Source organism: Vipera ursinii (genome assembly GCF_947247035.1).
Source record: "Vipera ursinii genome assembly, chromosome: 1".
NCBI lineage: Eukaryota > Metazoa > Chordata > Lepidosauria > Squamata > Viperidae > Vipera > Vipera ursinii.
In genome coordinates, this window is record NC_139512.1 from 235,559,613 (window position 1) to 235,578,030 (window position 18,418).

Consider the following 18,418-nt stretch of genomic DNA (forward strand, 5'->3'; position numbering starts at 1 on the left):
ATTAAATGAAATTAGGTGTGTTTCCATGCATATTGTAACATGATGTATTTAAAAACGGGGATTATGTTTGCTTGCCTAACTGTTTCCAAGTTTCTGTTTCTCTTTCTGTTATTATAAGGTTCTTTTGTAGGTTTAATTCAGCAAACCCCTTCAGGTGTGTGTATAAACATTTCTAGTGAATTAAATACATTCCCCCCCCCTCCTCAAATTAGTATTTTGTAGTTTCACTCCTCTCCTATTTACTTTTTCCTGGTGTGTGGTAGAAAAATATAGCGGACTGCCAAACCAGAATATAAATATTTATATTGACATTGCTGTTTGTATCATTTTCATATCATATTCCTTAAGAGAGATGAGTTCCCATCTTTGTTAAGAAATTGAGCAAATTCAAAAAAAGTAATTGTCTAGAAGAGATATGTCAAAAGCATTAAATCTGGGATGAAAAAAAATTTTTTTGAATAAACATTCAAGATCTCAACCTCTTTATTAAATAACATTAAATACTTGTATATATAGACTAAAATTAATTTATAACATTGCTCTGTGGATCAATAGGCATTTCAAAATTTTATTTATACATTTCAGTGACATTCCAAGGATTCCTGAAACTTCTCATCCTCCACTAGAGTCTAGTGAGTATTGATTTTGTTCCAGCTGCTGAGATTGAACAATGTTGATTCATAACTTGTCATTCAGTATTAGTTTACCAGCACGGTCATCCCTCCATCCACAGTGATTTTTCATGCTGTATATATTTTATTCATACCAAATGGTAGTCTGCAAGATTCATACTAAATACATGGGACAATAAATAGCTGTAGTACATACTACCAGGGAAACCATTTGCAATGTCTGACTCATGATACAAACTGGTCAACCGCAGTCATATTACAAGATTGTGACATGCTTTTCTTTTGAACCTCAAAAGTTACCAAAATAAGCTGCTTGATCATACAAATTAACTTTAACTATTCACTTTGAACTCTTTCCCCAACCTAAAGTATAATCATGAGAACTGGCATTTTTTTCTCTCCCCTTTCTCACTTTGTATAAACCAGAGTTTTCTGAACTAGAGTTCTGGTTTAATGTTAATTTTCAAACCCAGAAAAGAAGACATAATATCATGTGGCTTAATTTTCCATTTTGTCAACTGAGGTTGTCCAAATTCCATCGTTCTAAGCATAACACAAGGAATTTTGGCTGAATATAAACTAGATTCTTTGTGGAAAACAAATGCATAATTTTTAGAGCAGTACAGAGTGAATTCTCAACTTTAGTATTTATCCCTTTCTTTTCGTCCTTTGTTTCACAACTCTATTGTCACAATTATCCATTATAGTACAACTGAGAAATAATTCCAGGAACAAATACTCATTTTTTCTGATGCTTTTTTAAAAAAGAGATTCCTTATCATTCCTTATCTTTTGCAAAAGAATTACAAGCATTTCTTTATTCTTTTAAAATCTACTGTGTCAGGGCTTTCTTCATGTTGTAGCAAATATATCTCCTCATGTATAGACTATATGAATGCAAATGATCATATTAGAGGAATTTGATTTCCTTGACTGATACGTTTCAATAGCTCTCCTTGCTCAAAAGCTATATTGTGTTTACAAGTATTTAAAACTTTGTTGAAAATGTAACATATTTTGGCATTTCTAAGTATTTAAGTCTTTTCATTTCATTTAATTTTTCTTGTTCTTCTTTCTTTTTTTCTTTCTGCCATTTGTTTTGCAGATATGGCAAAAAAAGAAGGCCCAGTTATTTCCATTATTATTGCTGTTGATATTATTGTTATTTTGGCTAGTGCTCTCTTGTTCACTCATACCTTCTTCTTTTAAGATGATTTCTTTCAAATTCTTTACTTCCCTTTCCAGGTTCTAGCTCATTTGAATCTCAAAAAATGGAACGACCTTCAATTTCTGTTATTTCCCCTACTAGCCCTGGAGCTTTAAAAGATGCACCACAAGTCCTACCTGGGCAGCTGTCAGTAAGTATAGACTTATGGTGCTAGAAAACACATTTTGTCTGCTCGTAGATGTCTCGCAATATTAATATTTACATTGTTTGGTAAATGTAAGTTTACTGCATTTTAACTAAGCATATGTGTATGCTTACAGCATAGTATTAAAATCGATTGATTGTGTGCTATCACTCATTTTCAACTCCTAGGTGCCATTTTTTCCCCATAATAATCTATTCCTCAGAAAACATTTTGGCATGTACTTATACAACAGGACCAATCCTATGTTATGAAAACAATTTTTTAAAAATGAAGTTCAAACTCAGTCCTGCTATGAGAGTGGTTCCTCTTTATGTTAGCCACTCACTAGCCACTGACCCCACTTTTATACACATGTGCATCTATAGAAATATGAACACAGACCCATGCAAAAATGCACACATACACAGACAATGCTACATAGTGATATTTAATTGCTCTGTTGGAAGCTTATTCCCCAAAAGTTGTTTGGGGAATGGAAGTGTACTGTCTTACAGGACAGGGAGTGGGAATGATGTGTACAAAATGGTAGCTGATATGAAAGATGGCAAAAACAGTAAACTCAGGTCCAGTACTAATACCACTTTACAATGCTTTGGTAAGGCTACACCTGGAATACTGCATCCAGTTTTGGTCACCACGATGTAAAAAAGATGTCGAGACTCTAGAAAGGGTACAGAGAAGAGCAACAAAGATGATTAGGGGGCTGGAGGCTAAAACATAGTTTAATGAAGAGAAGGGTGAGGGGTGACATGATAGCAGTGTTCCAATATCTCAGGGGCTACCACAAAGAAGAGGGAGTCAAGCTCTTCTCCAAAGCACCTGAAAGCAGGACAAGAAGCAACGGATGGAAACTAGTCAAGGAGAGAAGCAACCTAGAACTAAGGAGAAACTTCTTGACAGTTAGAACAATTAACCAGTGGAACAGCCTGCCTACAGAGGTGGTGAATGCTCCAACACTGGAGGTTTTTAAGAAGAGACTGGACAGCCATTTGCCTGAAATGGTATAAGGTTTCCTGCCTGAGCAGGGGGTTGGACTAGATGACCTCCAAGGTCCCTTCCAACTATTATTATTATTATTATTATTATTATTATTATTATTATTATTATTATTATTATTATTATTATTGTGACATCCTGTATAGTTTTCCTGCCTATTACAATCACTGAAGTAAACTCTCTGCTTTAAAAAAAATATGGCATAGCTGACTGATTCAATAGATTGGGCTGCTGGGCACACTGTACCATGCACCTTCAGATATTAATTCCTGCCTTCAGTTGTCCTCTTATACGGTAGAATCTAAAGAATAATCCTCTCCTGTTGCCTACCAAGAACCTGTCTTTGGAGTGGAAATCACATATAGATAATATACATATTCATTTATAGATTCATCCTACAGGAAGCTGTCTAATCCCATTTAAAAGTACTGGTAACCTAAGAGAGATTACAAAATCTCATTTTTAGTGCATTTTGTAATTTAATCATAGTTTGTATGGAAAAAGTTCCTCCACTTTTTACTTCCCAGATTTCCTTTCAAATCAGTTTCCATAGATCAAGATTATTTTAGTTGAAGGTAGCATATCATAGACAGGGTTTAATGCGGAGAAGAATTACTTGTATGTTTTCTATTATTTAATGAGTGTATTGTTGCTTCCTTTATCAGTCTAATGTAGATAAAAATAAAACCAAATTGACATATTTTATTGATAATGTAGAGCTCTTTTAATATTTTAGGTTAAACTATGGTATGATAAAGTGGGGCATCAGTTAATAGTGAATGTTCTTCAAGCAACAGATCTGCCACCTAGATTAGATGGACGACCAAGAAACCCATATGTGAAAATGTACTTTCTTCCAGATAGAAGGTAAGACTTCAAATGAAAGACCATCTTGTACAGATTGAAGCATCTCAATTAAGCCCTTTAATTGTGAAATTCATTGCAACTTCAATATTACTCTTCTTGATGAAGGGTTAGTGGCCAATTTTTAATTTTATTTTCTGTGATGCAAACCAGAATCTGTCTCTAAACAACACCAAAGTTATTTAGGTGCAAAGAATGATGCATTATTTTACCATATCTTCTGTTCTAGAACAGTGTTGCTCAATGTTGGCAACTTTAAGTAGGCTGGCTGGGAAGATCTGGGAGTGAATATCCACACATCTTAAATGTCAACAAAATTGAGAAACACTATTCTAGAACATGGGTTGACAACCTGCGGCTCCTAGTCCTCCTCCACCATGTGCAGTGCCCCCTCCCAAAAAAAGTGGGACTAAAGGCCTGGGATGGAAATACTTATCTGGATTTTTGATGATTTACAATGACTTTTTATGTTTCAGTGATAAGAGTAAAAGAAGGACAAAAACAGTAAAGAAAAGCTTAGAACCAAAATGGAATCAAACATTTCTCTATTCACATGTGCACCGTAAAGATTTTAGAGAACGGATGTTAGAAATCACTGTTTGGGATCAGCCAAGAGTACAAGAAGAAGAAAGTGACTTCCTCGGAGAGGTGAATGTGCATGTGCCACCATTTTATTTTAAATGTGGAATAGAATCTTGAAGCAGTTTGTTCCTATTGTTAAACAAAAATGAATTTTGCTGTACTTCCTCATAGATTCTCATAGAGTTGGAGACTGCACTTTTAGATGATGATCCACATTGGTATAAGCTGCAGACCCATGATGAATCCTCACTACCTCTTCCTCAGCCATCACCTTTCATGCCAAGGAGACATGTCCATGGTGGAGAAAATTCCAGCAAAAAATTACAAAGTAGGCACAGAATTCCGCTTTCATTTTGGTAGAACTTTTTGACTAGTAATTATGATGTCAACATTTATAAAAATTGAAGCAACTACATTCAGTAAAACGTATGGGTTTCCAAGATCTCCACCAAGATTTAACTCGTGCTGTCTCAGTGTTTTCAGAACTTCCATAGTAAAGTAACCTTTTTAGGCTGAAAATCGGGTTCTTTAAACTGAGTAGGACTTGCTTTTTAAAGGGGCATGCATAATATTGTGATTGTAATTATTATGATAGTGTTTGCAAAGGCCAGACCTGGCTATATTGCCATCATGCTGAAATCTGACAAAGTAGGAGGAATGCTTCCTACTTTCATTTTAGAGGTCAAGAAATGGCTGCTAGGAGTGCTTTGTGGCTGCCTCTATGTTCAGCAGCTTTTCCTTTGATGATTTGTCAGTAAGATTTTCAATACTTCCCAATTTCATTACCTCTTAACTTTTTTTCGTTAGGTGGTTTAGGTTCACAATTAACATGAGAATGGAAACTGTTGTCCATTTTGGCTCAGCTATAATATATGGATAATCATCGATCCCATAATAACTGAAACGTCAGTCAGTACTTGCTTGTGCGAATCACTGGATTCACACGTTGCATTAAACCATAATGTGAATTGATTTGTTTTGGTTTAATATGATGTATGAACTTTACTGAACCAGTTATGGTGCAGTGGTTAAGGCAAAACTCAGGAGACTGAGTTGTAGTCCCGCCTTAAGCATGAAAGCCAGCTAAGTGACTTTGGGCCAATCACAGCCCAACACACCTGACAGGGTTGTTGTGGGTAAAATAGGAGAAAGAAGCATTAGGTACATTTGATATATAGGATAAGATATATACAGTAGCAATTAAGTAATGTGAAATCAGATATACCAGGTCCCTGTATGGGCAAGTTCACAATAAATGCTACAATCCAGTTAGTCATTGTAATGTCACAATATGCTTGGAATTATAGCTAGTACCAGAGATGAAAATATGTTCTGATTCTGAGCCACTTTGCAATAGCTTTTTTTCTTTTTACAATTATTATTATTCTCTTTTTTTAGTTCTGAAATGCATCCCATTTATTTAACTCTCCCAAATAATTTTGCTTACACATATTTAAACCTTTTGCAAAAGTACCAAGTATACAGTATTTGCCTTACTGTTGCACAGGATCTCAGCGAATCAGTGATAGTGACATCTCAGATAATGAGGTTGATGATGGTATTGGAGTAGTTCCTTCAGGTGCGTGGGTGAAGAGCATGGTCCTACATCCTTTGCTTCTACTTCCCTGTCCCTTTTCCTCTTCCAAGTTTGAATTTTCTAGATTTTTGAAAGAACTTGAGTTGGGAAGATCATGTTTTCCAGAAAGGTGCATGTTGTATTGTTCCACGGTGACACATTCTAAAATTTATTTGTTCCTGAATTAAAATTAATCTTCCGTTCTACTACATCTGTAGAGAATGGTCAGAGGCAATGATGTGTTACAATGTTAATATTTAATATTGATACCAATGTAAAATAAACCTATCTGTACAAAATGTAGGCGTTTCATTTCATGTTTTGAAATAAAAGATAATCCAGAAATACATTCAAATATATAGCCTAAATAATAAAAATCTCAATTATTTTTTCTTGTTTTCAAACCAGACAGGTGCACCATGGAATGTATTGAAAATGCATGGCTGTATGTAGTGCATGTAGCATGGCGATATATTTTATAACTCTTACAAACATTCATTAGTTTTCTTTATCTTAAATATATCCATAAAAGAAGATTTAAGCAATTTCTGTAAGATAAAATCAAAATTCTAGAAATACAGTGTTCAACATTATAGGAAATGCTGCATGTTTCCTGCAGCCAGTCAGAGCTTGAATTCAAAAATATGCTCAAAATTTAAAAAAAAACCCAGCCCCAACTTCACGTTTCAACCAGATATTTCAACCAGATAATGAACTGTAATAAACAGTTTGAAAGAATTTTAGATATTCTTACTTTTCTCTATTTGAAATAATGACTGGCTAGTATGGTTACCAATGCCATTTTGATCTGGTATATATTAATGCACATTATACAACAACTTTGTCCAGCAAGCCTAGAACAGTATATCACCTAAGTTCATTCTACCATATTTTTGGGAGGTGTTAATTATGTTAAAGAATGCAGTGCTCTGTTAACTGAAAATCAAGAAAGATGTCATAATAGTTAATCATCTATTTTGCTATTTTTCTTCAACAATAGTTTAGCTTCTCTAAATTAGCTTACTAATAAATAAGCTAATAATCTCAGTTATATTGTTATAATTAAGCCATATGTTGTTACCTTTTGTCATACAATATTGTCTTTATACTGTCTATTGGCAACACAGGCTATTGAATAAAAGCATATATATAGTGTCCATTGTCTAATGTATATGTTTAAAAATCCTTGATAGTTTTAGTTTTGCAGATAAGGATGCATTTTAACATAAATATAATTAAACAGGGAAAGTTATCTCATAATTTACATCATAAGCAATTATTTTATCCATGTCACAAATCATCTTCCATTCACAACGCAATCACACAGAATTTATGAGAGAAAAGTATGGAATATATTCTGCATGAGGATTCCTATAAACTCTTTTGTATTCTTCCTTAGAAGCTGAGGTTCTTTAAGAACCACTAAATTTAAGTTATATACTGTTCCTTCAACTAAAGGATTGATTTAAGTAGCCTGCTGCTTTTTTATTTTTATTTTAATTCCATTTATATCCCACCCTTCTCCGAAGACTCAGGGCGGCTTACAAGCTTAGCAGTAGCCTTCATTCTATGTATATGCCTGCTTATTAGGGCTTTCACACACACCCCAAGCGGCATTATTACAAAGTCAGCTTAATTGCCCCCAACAATCTGGGTCCTCATTTTACCTACCTCGGAAGGATGGAAGGCTGAGTCAACCTTGAGCCTGGTGGGATGCGAACCTGCACTAATTGCAGGCAGCTGGTGTTACTTAAGGAGGCATTAGCCCACTGCTCCACCAAGGCTCTATTTATGCTACAGTTCAGGCATTTTATTCTTATTGTTAGAAGAACTTGATTGCGAGTTGGTATCTTTTCACCTTTTGAAAGATTTTCTTTTTGAACTCCATTGGTTCATCATGCTTCCTGTGCATAGGTAGTTCTTCCTATAGGAGAACAAAATGTAAATTTTCTTTCAACAAGAAGCCACGTGTGGTTTTTGCTATTTCAGTGGAAGGCATCATTCACGTCTGCATTCATATTGTAAGCTCTGTAACTAATTTGCAGTTTTGATGGCCTTTAGTTATAGTTTTCTTTGTCTATTGTTTTTATGTGCTAGGTCCACTAACAATAATTTGTGATAGTGATAGCAAAAAAGTTTAATTCTGGGCAAAGGAAGTTCTACTGATTTTTTCAATGTTGAGCAATACTTTCTTAAGTGAATTTTGTATCATATTCACATCAGCAGCTAACCTAACTGAAAATGAAACTGAAGCTTCAATCTTAGAACAATTACTCATAAGCTATTCTGTTGCTTGCAGTAATTTCGGCAATAGCATTGTTTCAGGGTTGCAGCCAAAGATGTACAGATTTCATCTGAAAATACTGAAGATTTGAAAAACTGACCGTCCTAGAAATTAATATCTAATTATTATTTAGATATTATATTTGCTCTTTTTCATTTTTTCACCTTTGGGAATTTCTTAGTCTGCATGTAAATTCTTCTGTACCTATGTTTATGCTTTTCCCTCTTATATACATTTAAATATAATGCTATTTGTTAGACCTAGTTGCATGATATTTCAGGATTTTCACTGGTGAAACAACTATTTGAAAATCTTGTAATAAACAAAGATGCTTTCTTGAAAAGACCAATCTGATTATTAATTCATTACTATTTGTGATCCAAGCTAAATTAATTTTGTTACACTTTCACCAGTAGGCTATAGGTCTAGCAGTAGAGAAAGTAAATCTGCAACATTAACTGTGCCAGAACAGCAAAGAACAATTCATCATCGTTCACGATCTGTATCTCCTCACCGTGGTGACGATCAGGGCAGGACCCGTTCTCGTTTACCAAATGTGCCATTACAGAGGTAAGATTGAAAATGTAGCTGCTTCATCATTAACTCTTGCGCCAACAGTAATTGTTAGTCTATACAAAATGGAGTAATCTAGAACCCCACTACAGTATTTCTAGCACTTTTCCATTGAATTCATCTGGATTTAAAAGTGGGCAACTGTGAGAGGGGCAGATTTTTGTGGTTATAGATATGTGAAGTTTATATTCTTTTAGGTATTTTGTGCTCCCTTTGACATAAGTGTGACTGTTGCCTCTGCCGTGGTCAATTTGCCATGAAGAGAATTATTAGATCCTTGTGTAGTTCTCTTAATAACTCACTATACCTAGGCAATTCTTCATTCACTGTTTCCTAAACAAGATTATTCTATCAATCGCTTAATGCATTTTACTTTTTGATACCATCATGTTCCACACTGTCCTTAGGGCTTCCTGTCAAGGAAGTAATTTATAGAGAAAGAGCTAAAGCTCTTGCCAAAAAGCTTGGTGCAGCAAGGAAATACCAGAAGAATTCAGCAATATTGCCAAGGGTTTTTGCTTTCTCTCACCATCAAGTCACTGAATTAAATATTAATATTAATTATGTGCTACCTGGAAATTCTGAAAATGTTAGTCACAACACATCAGGAGAACAAATGGCTACAAAAAGCTATTATACTAGACTGGATTATATGTATTTTACATTCCTATATCAATATTCCTCTATTTGCATCAAAGTGATGAGACGTAAGAATTTTACACATACATTTATATTAATGTATTTGTTCATTATTCTATCAACCAGGAGTTTAGATGAAATTCATCAAATGAGAAGATCACGTTCTCCAACTCGACACCATGATGCCTCCCGAAGCCCAGTTGACCGCAGACCCAGAGACAGGGATAATCAGTATTTATCAGATCAAGAAGGGTATGTTTTGTATCTTTATATTTCTGTTAAAGTAACAGTGCAGCTTTTAAAATACTTTCTTTCTAAAATAGATGAAAAAAGTCCTCATATCTATAACAGCAGCAACCAAGTACCTATTCATATCCTAAGGCAATCCTTTTACCCACCTCTTTGTGGAGCTTTTCCACCTTACTGAACCCTTACAGTCACTGCTTTTGCTGCCAATTTCTCAAACATTTTTTTTATGCTGTCTTTCTAGTACTTGAGGGATTGACACACCTAGGAGAGGGTTGACCTGTTGTCTGAAGCTGCTGAGGGTAGGACAAGAAACAATAGGTGGCAGCTTATTAATGAGAGATCCGATTTGGAACCAAGGAGAAATTTCCTGACAGAGAGAACAATTAATGGAACGGCTTGCACCTTTAGCCTAACTCTAACCCTGAACTGAACAGTGCTTTGTAAGAAATGTGTTAAGAACTCTCTGAGCAGAATGTGGGATGTCTGATGCTCTGATTTGTACAATTAACAGGATGATGACTGCTGGATCTTACAAAAACAGTACTTTCTGGATAATCAGCTGCCACTTTGATAAATTAGGGGAGGACATATTAAAAAAAATAAGGGAACGTTAATATCTCTCCATAGCAATCTTAGCTTTGTGGCTTGCATGTGTACATCAACAACTTCTTGTTAGAATTTGTAGGCTAAATGTGGCATGCGATGGCACTTTTGCAAATCTGACAACTATTATGTCAAGGACACATCATACCTACTCCTTTAATGATTCCCTGGGGACAAGATTGGAAGAGGGACATTTACATATAATTTTCCGTGTGGAATTTATGGAATAGCTCTATTCTTTATTCTTCTTTGCAGTATTTTGGTTCACATGTAAAATATTAAATGTCATAGTTTTACTACTAAGATTACTATAATGCTGTTGTATAGCATGCCAGATGGCAGTGAATTATATGTTAACACTTTTTGTCAATCTTATTATTCAGTTTACATTGCTGATAAGTTCTCCAAGTACATAATAGTATGGTGGCATGTAGATCAGAGTTTTGCTACCTCAAAAATGTTTACATTTATCTGCCTACTAAACATGGTTTTTTTTTATAATGTCATAGCTTCATAAACATAAGCTTTACTTGACAAAATAATCTATTTTATGGGGAATTCATTTTTATTTATCCAGGATTTTTTTTAAAAAAAGAGATATTATTAGCATGCATGCTATACCCAAGAACTACTCTCTTTGTTTTTGTTTCATGGTCTCCTGTAACTTATAGCTGCTTCTAATGAAGAAACACCAGTCTGGACCAGGCTAAAATTAATGTGTGGCGCCTTCTTTTATTTTTATTTTTTTAAAGGGTTCGAATTTTACATGTAGGCATTTGCTATCAAGAACAGATGAAAGCAACCTTGAAAACATTAAGTATGTTAATAAGGCATAAATAGCTAGTAATTTTTGGGTTTCCCTAATTCTTTGCTAGGAGCAGAGAGACACTTTCATGCTACATTTTTTTTAACTCTGAGCATTTTGTGCTCATTTTAATGAACCTTTTACTTCCATTACACTTGTTTATAATGTAAAATAGTAGAAAATCCTGCCAAATGTGACTTGAGAAACAAAACTTACAAAACTGTTTTGGATGTTAAGGCTCAGTAGTGTGTAAATTTAGGCTGCTTAGAAATTGTTGAAACTAAAGCTTTATCTGTTAAAAAATTGACCTAATGTAGTAAACAGCTGCTTTTTGCTGACATATAAAAGCAGTAGTCTAATAAAAAAATTCTTTAAAGCTTATCAAAAGGACTATCTCAGTTCAGAATTTCTGCTTTATTTTGTGTTTTCATTTACATATCATGGCATAAATTCATGCTATTTAATGCTTCATATTTATGTAACTGTTTCATTCATCGTCCAATCCTGTCTGTGCAGTGAGCTTCTTATGCTGCCCAGGGCAAAACGAGGAAGAAGTGCAGAGTGCCTACATACTACCAGGTAAATACAGGCATTTGGTAACTAAGCTTGCTTATAAATAGTTCTGGTGTATGTCTGTCACATCTTTTTTTAAGTTTACAAATCATTCTGTTTCCCCAGAAACTCGTATTCCTGTTAGTCCTACTGCAGATGATAGGCTGCCTAATTGTTTAGTTATTTTTAAAAGTTTTCTTATACTGAAGCATCAGTCGATTCAAAGAATGAGTTTAATGAATCCAAATCTATGGATCTGAGCAGCTGTTTCATATGTTTATATATATCCTGTAATGTCTAGATCTTGTAACTTCTGTTAGGACAAATTTCATATTTAGCAATTGATCCGTTGCAAGCGCTGTAACTACAAGCCAAAATAGGCCTTCAAATGCACGGCAGGGTTATTCTGTGTTTCATTCTTTACAATTATTTGTTTAGTTCTTTTACTTTATGATTTTGAGTTTTCGGTTTTATACGTACTGATCATTTCTGATGTAAAATTAAGTGCTCTTATTCATTGCAAAACTTTATGGACACAAGTGCTTCTTATCGCAGACATAGCAGGGAGGTTTCAACCTCATGTGCAGTCCAAAGGGGATACACTTAAAACCTCACGATTCTGTTATAATGAACTGATTTATTCACCTTTTACCGTCTCCAAATGTTTTAAGTTTATACCTCAGCCGTAGATTCTCTGCCTTCGAGGTTATCCACTGGGAGATGGTAACATCTCCTGTCCAAAGTCCTTATACGTGGTGAAATTTAAACAACTATATGTGTACTTTCAAATGCCCTTTCTGTCACTCTTGGTAGATGGAGTTCCTCTCTCCCCTAAGCTCACGTTATCCAAATGAAGCACCTGTGCCCATCTGATTAAATGATCAAGATATGAAAGTGATCAAAACAACGATGGTCAGAAACCATGCCATTACACAAGCCTACATGACATTTGCCACAACCTGGCTTTTATTTTGCATATCTTGCATTTTTACCCTTCTTTTTAACCCATAACTGTAAATTCATTAATAAATAACTACCTTGGTGATATTTGCAGAAAGGTGGTGGTATATAAACAAGAGTAGCAGCAAATGCTTCTTCCCCAGATACTGCAGGATAAGCCCTATCTGAACACTGGAGGGAACTTGCAAAAAGCTTATGCTGTTCACAGGGGGGGGGAAAGTAGTTAGAAATTCTGGTAGTCACATCTTAAAAAAATAGATGTGGAAAGCAGAATATTATAGATGAATCAATGTAATGATTATACAGCAGTAATAAAAGTGATAGGCGAATAGTTTGTTATTATTTTGTAAAAGACTGGGTCCTTTTCTGAAACTGAAAATCAGATTCCTAGACACTTCACTCTATTTCATGCAGGCCATACTCACAATTTTATTTTATTAATATACATACATACATACATGAAAAATAAACTTGAGAACTATGCTCAAATATGGCCAATTGAAGAATAAAGTTCTCCTGAACAATTCAGTGACTGTGAGTTGCTATTTTTGATGCAGTACAATTTCAATAGATGGGTAGAGTTTAAACTTTTATTATTTAAATTAGCAAGCACTGTTAGTATTTATTTATTTATTTATTAAAACAAATTTATGTAGCTGTCCAGTTGACACAGTGATTCCAGGCAGTGTATAGCATTAAAAATCCACAGTTAAAAATACACAATTAACCAGCATGCCACTCCATGGTGGTGATAATGGGATGAGATAAGTCACTTGATTGAGCCTAAATAGGTTCCCCAAGCCTGCTGACAAAACCATGTGTTCAAGGCTTTGTGGAAAAACAACAAGGTGGGGTTCAATCTTATCTCTGGAGGGATGATGTTGCCAAGGTAGAGAACCACCACAGATAAGGCCCTTTTTCTAGGTCCCACCAGGTATACTTCCTTGATAGTTGGGCCCACAACATTCCTGTTCCAGTGGGCCAGGTAGATGTAATTATTAACAATATTTGCCAACAAACAGCAAATGACTTACATGAATGTTTTGCTGCATCGTAATTTACTATTTCGTCTAGCCCTGTTTCATCTCTGCCTATATATTTTTGTTTCTTGCATGGCTCTTTCCCCCTTCTTTTCTGTCACATTCAAGAAACTCTGTTAGGCACTATAAATCACTACCTCCCAAGATGCCTTTACTTGAGAATGGCACTTACTGGAATCTTTACAGGTAAGAAATCTGTTGCTGTCACATGAAAGTTCTCACATAGAATTCTAGAGAAAAAAGGACATATTTTTCAAATGGAATTGTCAGCCAGCCTCTCTATCTTAACACATAACTACACAACCACACCTTCTCTTAAATGCTTTGCTAGGTTGCAGTACCCAGCTTGTTTGGCTGATCTATAGCAGCTAAGCCAGATTACTCCTCACAAGTTCTTGGATGGGAGATTATCACAAAATAGCAGGGTTCTTTACAGGCAGTCCTCAACTTATGACAATTGGTTCAGTGAACATTCCAAGTTACTACATAAGTAAAAAATGCGACTTATGACCAGTCCTCATAATGACTGTCACAGCATCCCTGCAGTCATATGATGCAATTTGGATTCCTGGCAGTCAGCATATATCTACTCTATGACGGTTACAAAGTCTTAGGTCTTGTGATTGCCATTTGCAACCTTCCCAGATGGCTTGCAACAAGCAAAGTCAATGGGGAAAACTGGTTTGCTTAACGACTGGTGACGTGATGACTCACTTTATGCCTGGCATCACTTAGTGACCCAATTGTATCAAAAGTTAGGGACTACCTGTAATAGACGTGGAAGTAAAAAAAAATAGCAAAAGACGTCTAAGACAAACCACATCCATATTGTCAAGATACTTGAATGTACCTTATTATATCACCACAAATTAAACATAACTTTATGGTTGCCTTAGCTTCTTAGATAACAGTATAGCCTTCTGCCTAGCAAAGTAGTTTGGTCAAACTTTAATTCCATTTAAATTGTTTTCCAGTATAAACATTCATTGCACAGCTGAATGATTTTGTAGCTGGAATCTATAAACTTATCCATACTTACTCAGTTCTATGTCCTATTGAATAGAATGGGCTACTTTCTTAGGATATTCCTAGGATTCTTTATCGTCCCACCAGTTTTCCCTCCTGAATTTCTGATGCTTATACCACACTGATGTATGTTTTGGATATTTTAATTTTGTATGTATTCTCTTTTTTTCCCTTCCTGTGTGATTTGCATTCTTTGTGAAACTTTTTTCTTTTTCTTTTTCATGAATTATTTTGAATTGTGAAGCTCAACCCTGCCTGCATATATTAAGGCCAAATCAGTGCTTAGTCAGCATAATTCACTTCATCCTAATTGTCTTAACTCACATGTATCAAGATTTACAGGAGGACTGTTGGTTAGGTAAGGTTTCAGACAAAGCATCTTCCCCTGTATTTATTTATTTAGAATAATTGTCTTCATGGTAGAATATCTTTTTCCTTCAAGCCAATGGAATTCCATCACTTTGTGTTCTGTTTTCCTTCAAAGAAATAACGATACAGATATATTTATTTTCATATTTTCTTTCCACTTTTTATATTGGTATTGGCCAGCTTCATTACCCACTGCTGAGCTGTAATCTTGCTTATGAAAGCCAATAAATTGACTTCCTAGGATAAGATTGCAGCATATGATACCATTTTATGCAACCAAATTTAGTTTTTTATCCTTTTTGTATTGTTTGAACAATCTTCTTGCCATGCTTCATCCAACCTGTTCCTTTATATCTCCATGACTTTATTGTAACTTAACATCTTGTGTAGAAAGAACATTGCTTTGATTTAATATCTAACATGCTATTCCTTTCTTTGTTTTTCTTTTGTTTTTCTTCTCCTTCTCTTCCATTGGATGCATTAGTGAACTGCAGCCCTCGCTTGACAGGGCTAGGAGTGCTAGTACTAACTGCTTGAAGCCTGATACTAGTTTGCATTCACCAGAACGAGAAAGGTATAAAAGAAAGACTTCTCAACATCGTGTCATTTGTGCTGGTGATCAGTATTACCTTTGTTGCTTTTTCTGTATCAGCTTTTTATTTGCTTCACTGATTATTACACGTGCCTATTTTCATATATGTAAATATTTATCGATTCAGCAGTCATAGATGCCATGCTTCTAACATGTTTGATGTGATTATAACAGCGCCTAGCATCTTCAGCTCTTGTTCACAATTCTTTTTCACTCACATTCTGGTTTGATTTGGTTTGGTTTGGTCTGAATATGTGCCATTGTTGTTTGCAAAAGTCCTCGGTATGCTGATAGCAACACTTTATTAACAATTGAGATAGTTTAACTGAACACTACTTTTGTTATTTCTCCATCTGACAAAGTTGGAACTGGTCCATGGAAGTTTGGGTAACAATAAATTTGCATATGTGCAAAATGTCAAAAAGTTGTTTTTCCTTGACTGACAACCTTCAAAAAATATTGTTAACATTTAATGTATTTAACTCATCGGTTATAGATATTGCCCATTTAGCAAATTGTCTAGTGAAGGTTAGAATCAGGCTGAAAATATACTCAGAAAATGGGAATGGGAATCCGATATTAGTGGCCCTTTCAACTGTCAACAAAATTCTAGTTTCTACTGAAACCAAAAGAAGGAAACATATACTCAACTGATACAAACATGACTGCTTCTGTTTCATCACCTTTCATTGTGTTATTCAACTACATTAGGACATAGGGTTCATTTTTAAATGTTTGATTATATTTTGATTATATTTTATCAATAAACTGCAGAGATGCAAGGTATTATTATAATTGTAACTAAAGCTTTATGGTTTAATTTTCTTTTGTTTTCATATGGAATCTAATCCAAGTCAACAGCATTTGTCTTAACATTTTTGGTTTTATGGCACATGCAATATTGAATATAAAAAGGACAACAAATCAAAAATTAGGCCAGTTTATTTATCCTGAACATTTTATGAAACATAACATATTCTTCAGTTGATGTATTATCAAATATGCTTGTAAACCCTATTCTAAGCACTTTGAGCTTATTGGAGGAAGAATTAGGATATAAGTGTATTTATCCTTTTCTCAGGGACATTGTTAAAAATAAGCAGAGCACAAAATTACTGAGATGCTTAAAAAACAAAGAATTTCCCATAATTTATTGTCTCTTAACAATTAAGACTGATACCTCAGCATATAACATCTTGGATTCAAATCCATGCCCTATCCTGACAGTTTCATTAGAATAATGGTAACTGTCCTTGCCTTTCCACAAACAACTCATAGTGATAGTTTATATAATCTTTAAGCTTTTTCTCTGGGAAACTTTAGCCCAACATACTTTTTAGATTCTGATGCACATTATCCTTAGTGATTCCAAATAACTGATAAATAAAACTATTTCACTGTAAAACTGGAAGCAAAGATGAAAAGGTCATAATTCATGTATATAGATAGATAGATTCTATCTGTATCTATCTATCTGTCTGTCTGTGTCTGTCTGTGTCTGTCTGTCTGTCTATCTTATGACCTTTTCCTCTCTGCTTCCAGTTTCCAGTTAGATAGATAGATAGATGATAGATAGATAGATAGATAGATAGATAGATAGATAGATATAGATGATAGATAGATAGATAGATAGATAGATAGATAGATAGATAGATAGATAGATAGATAGATAGATAGATAGATAGATAGATAGATAGATAGATAGATAGATGGATGGATGGATGGATGGATGGATGGATGGATGGATGGATGGATGGATAGATAGATAGATAGATAGATAGATAGATAGATAGATAGATAGATAGATAGATAGATAGATAGATATCTGGTTGAGTCAAAGAAGACACTCTGTTGGGCAGCAGCTCATCTGTGGACACAGAGGTAGCTCTGCAGTCCCAACCTGAAAGCACAGAGTCTAGCATAATATAAGTCCATTTTAGTAACTATGAAAGTTATTCTGTGATGCCACTCATAGTTTTCTATCAGGTTTTGGTAGTGCCTGTCTTCAAATCCGGTGGTAGTTTTATAGCCTGGGGCTCACTACCAGATTCTGTCAACAGCTGCAGCTTCTGGTTCCCTTGGTTGGAGAGTGGCATAGGGCTTCTTTCACACTTTCATTGTTGTGCTTGCACGGTCAACCTTGAAGTCTCTCCCCAGACTCCATATGCTATAAAGCAACCAGTGTGACATACAGTGGTCATCCATTCTGATGGCATGTTCCAACCACAGCCTCGGGTTTTGATAATCAGGGACTTTGTGCTGGAGGCCTTTGTATCATCCAAAACATCTAGGTTGAAACATAGCCTTGCCCACAAATGCCAAGAGTGGAGCGGAGAGAGTGCAAGTGAAATTTCTCCAATTGTTTGATGTATCATCAGTACAGAATCCAGAACTTACATCCACATAGGAGGGAGGGGGAAACCACAGTTTTGTAGACTTTTAGTTTGCTGGAAATATAGTTGTTATGTTGATTGAGCACTCTAATATACAACTGATCTAGTGCCTGGCTGGTCTTGCTGATCCTGAAGTCAATTTCTTTATCCAAAGTCCCATTGCTCAAGATGATGCTTCCCAAGTATTTGAAACTGTTTACATTTGTTAGCTTGGTGATCTCAGGTGGTTTGGACCATCTGCCTAGATGATTTTATTGGGGGTATGGCTGCTGTCATATAAAAGCTAATGGGCGCCACAGGTAAGAACTGA

The 18,418-nt window shown here is 35.1% G+C and overlaps 1 protein-coding gene across 26 annotated transcripts in view; it reads left to right on the forward strand.

The window, feature by feature from the left end:
- Window positions 1–18,418, forward strand: part of RIMS1 (regulating synaptic membrane exocytosis 1) — a gene marked incomplete at both ends in the record, with an annotated part of 283,958 nt that overhangs the window by 187,066 nt on the left and 78,474 nt on the right. For 8 of the 26 annotated variants that reach the window (XM_083350616.1, XM_083350618.1, XM_083350605.1 and 5 more), the window contains 10 exons: window positions 586–632; window positions 1,878–1,990; window positions 3,738–3,868; window positions 4,342–4,513; window positions 4,619–4,775; window positions 5,955–6,026; window positions 8,724–8,877; window positions 9,646–9,771; window positions 11,693–11,755; window positions 15,608–15,697. In XM_083350616.1, coding sequence (XP_083206742.1) covers window positions 586–632; window positions 1,878–1,990; window positions 3,738–3,868; window positions 4,342–4,513; window positions 4,619–4,775; window positions 5,955–6,026; window positions 8,724–8,877; window positions 9,646–9,771; window positions 11,693–11,755; window positions 15,608–15,697 — 1,125 coding nt within the window. Of the gene's footprint in view, window positions 1–585; window positions 633–1,877; window positions 1,991–3,737; window positions 3,869–4,341; window positions 4,514–4,618; window positions 4,776–5,954; window positions 6,027–8,720; window positions 8,878–9,645; window positions 9,772–11,692; window positions 11,756–13,836; window positions 13,915–14,998; window positions 15,113–15,607; window positions 15,698–18,418 lie in introns of all 26 variants that reach the window. The other 18 variants (XM_083350604.1, XM_083350600.1, XM_083350607.1 and 15 more) reach the window with 8 other exon arrangements.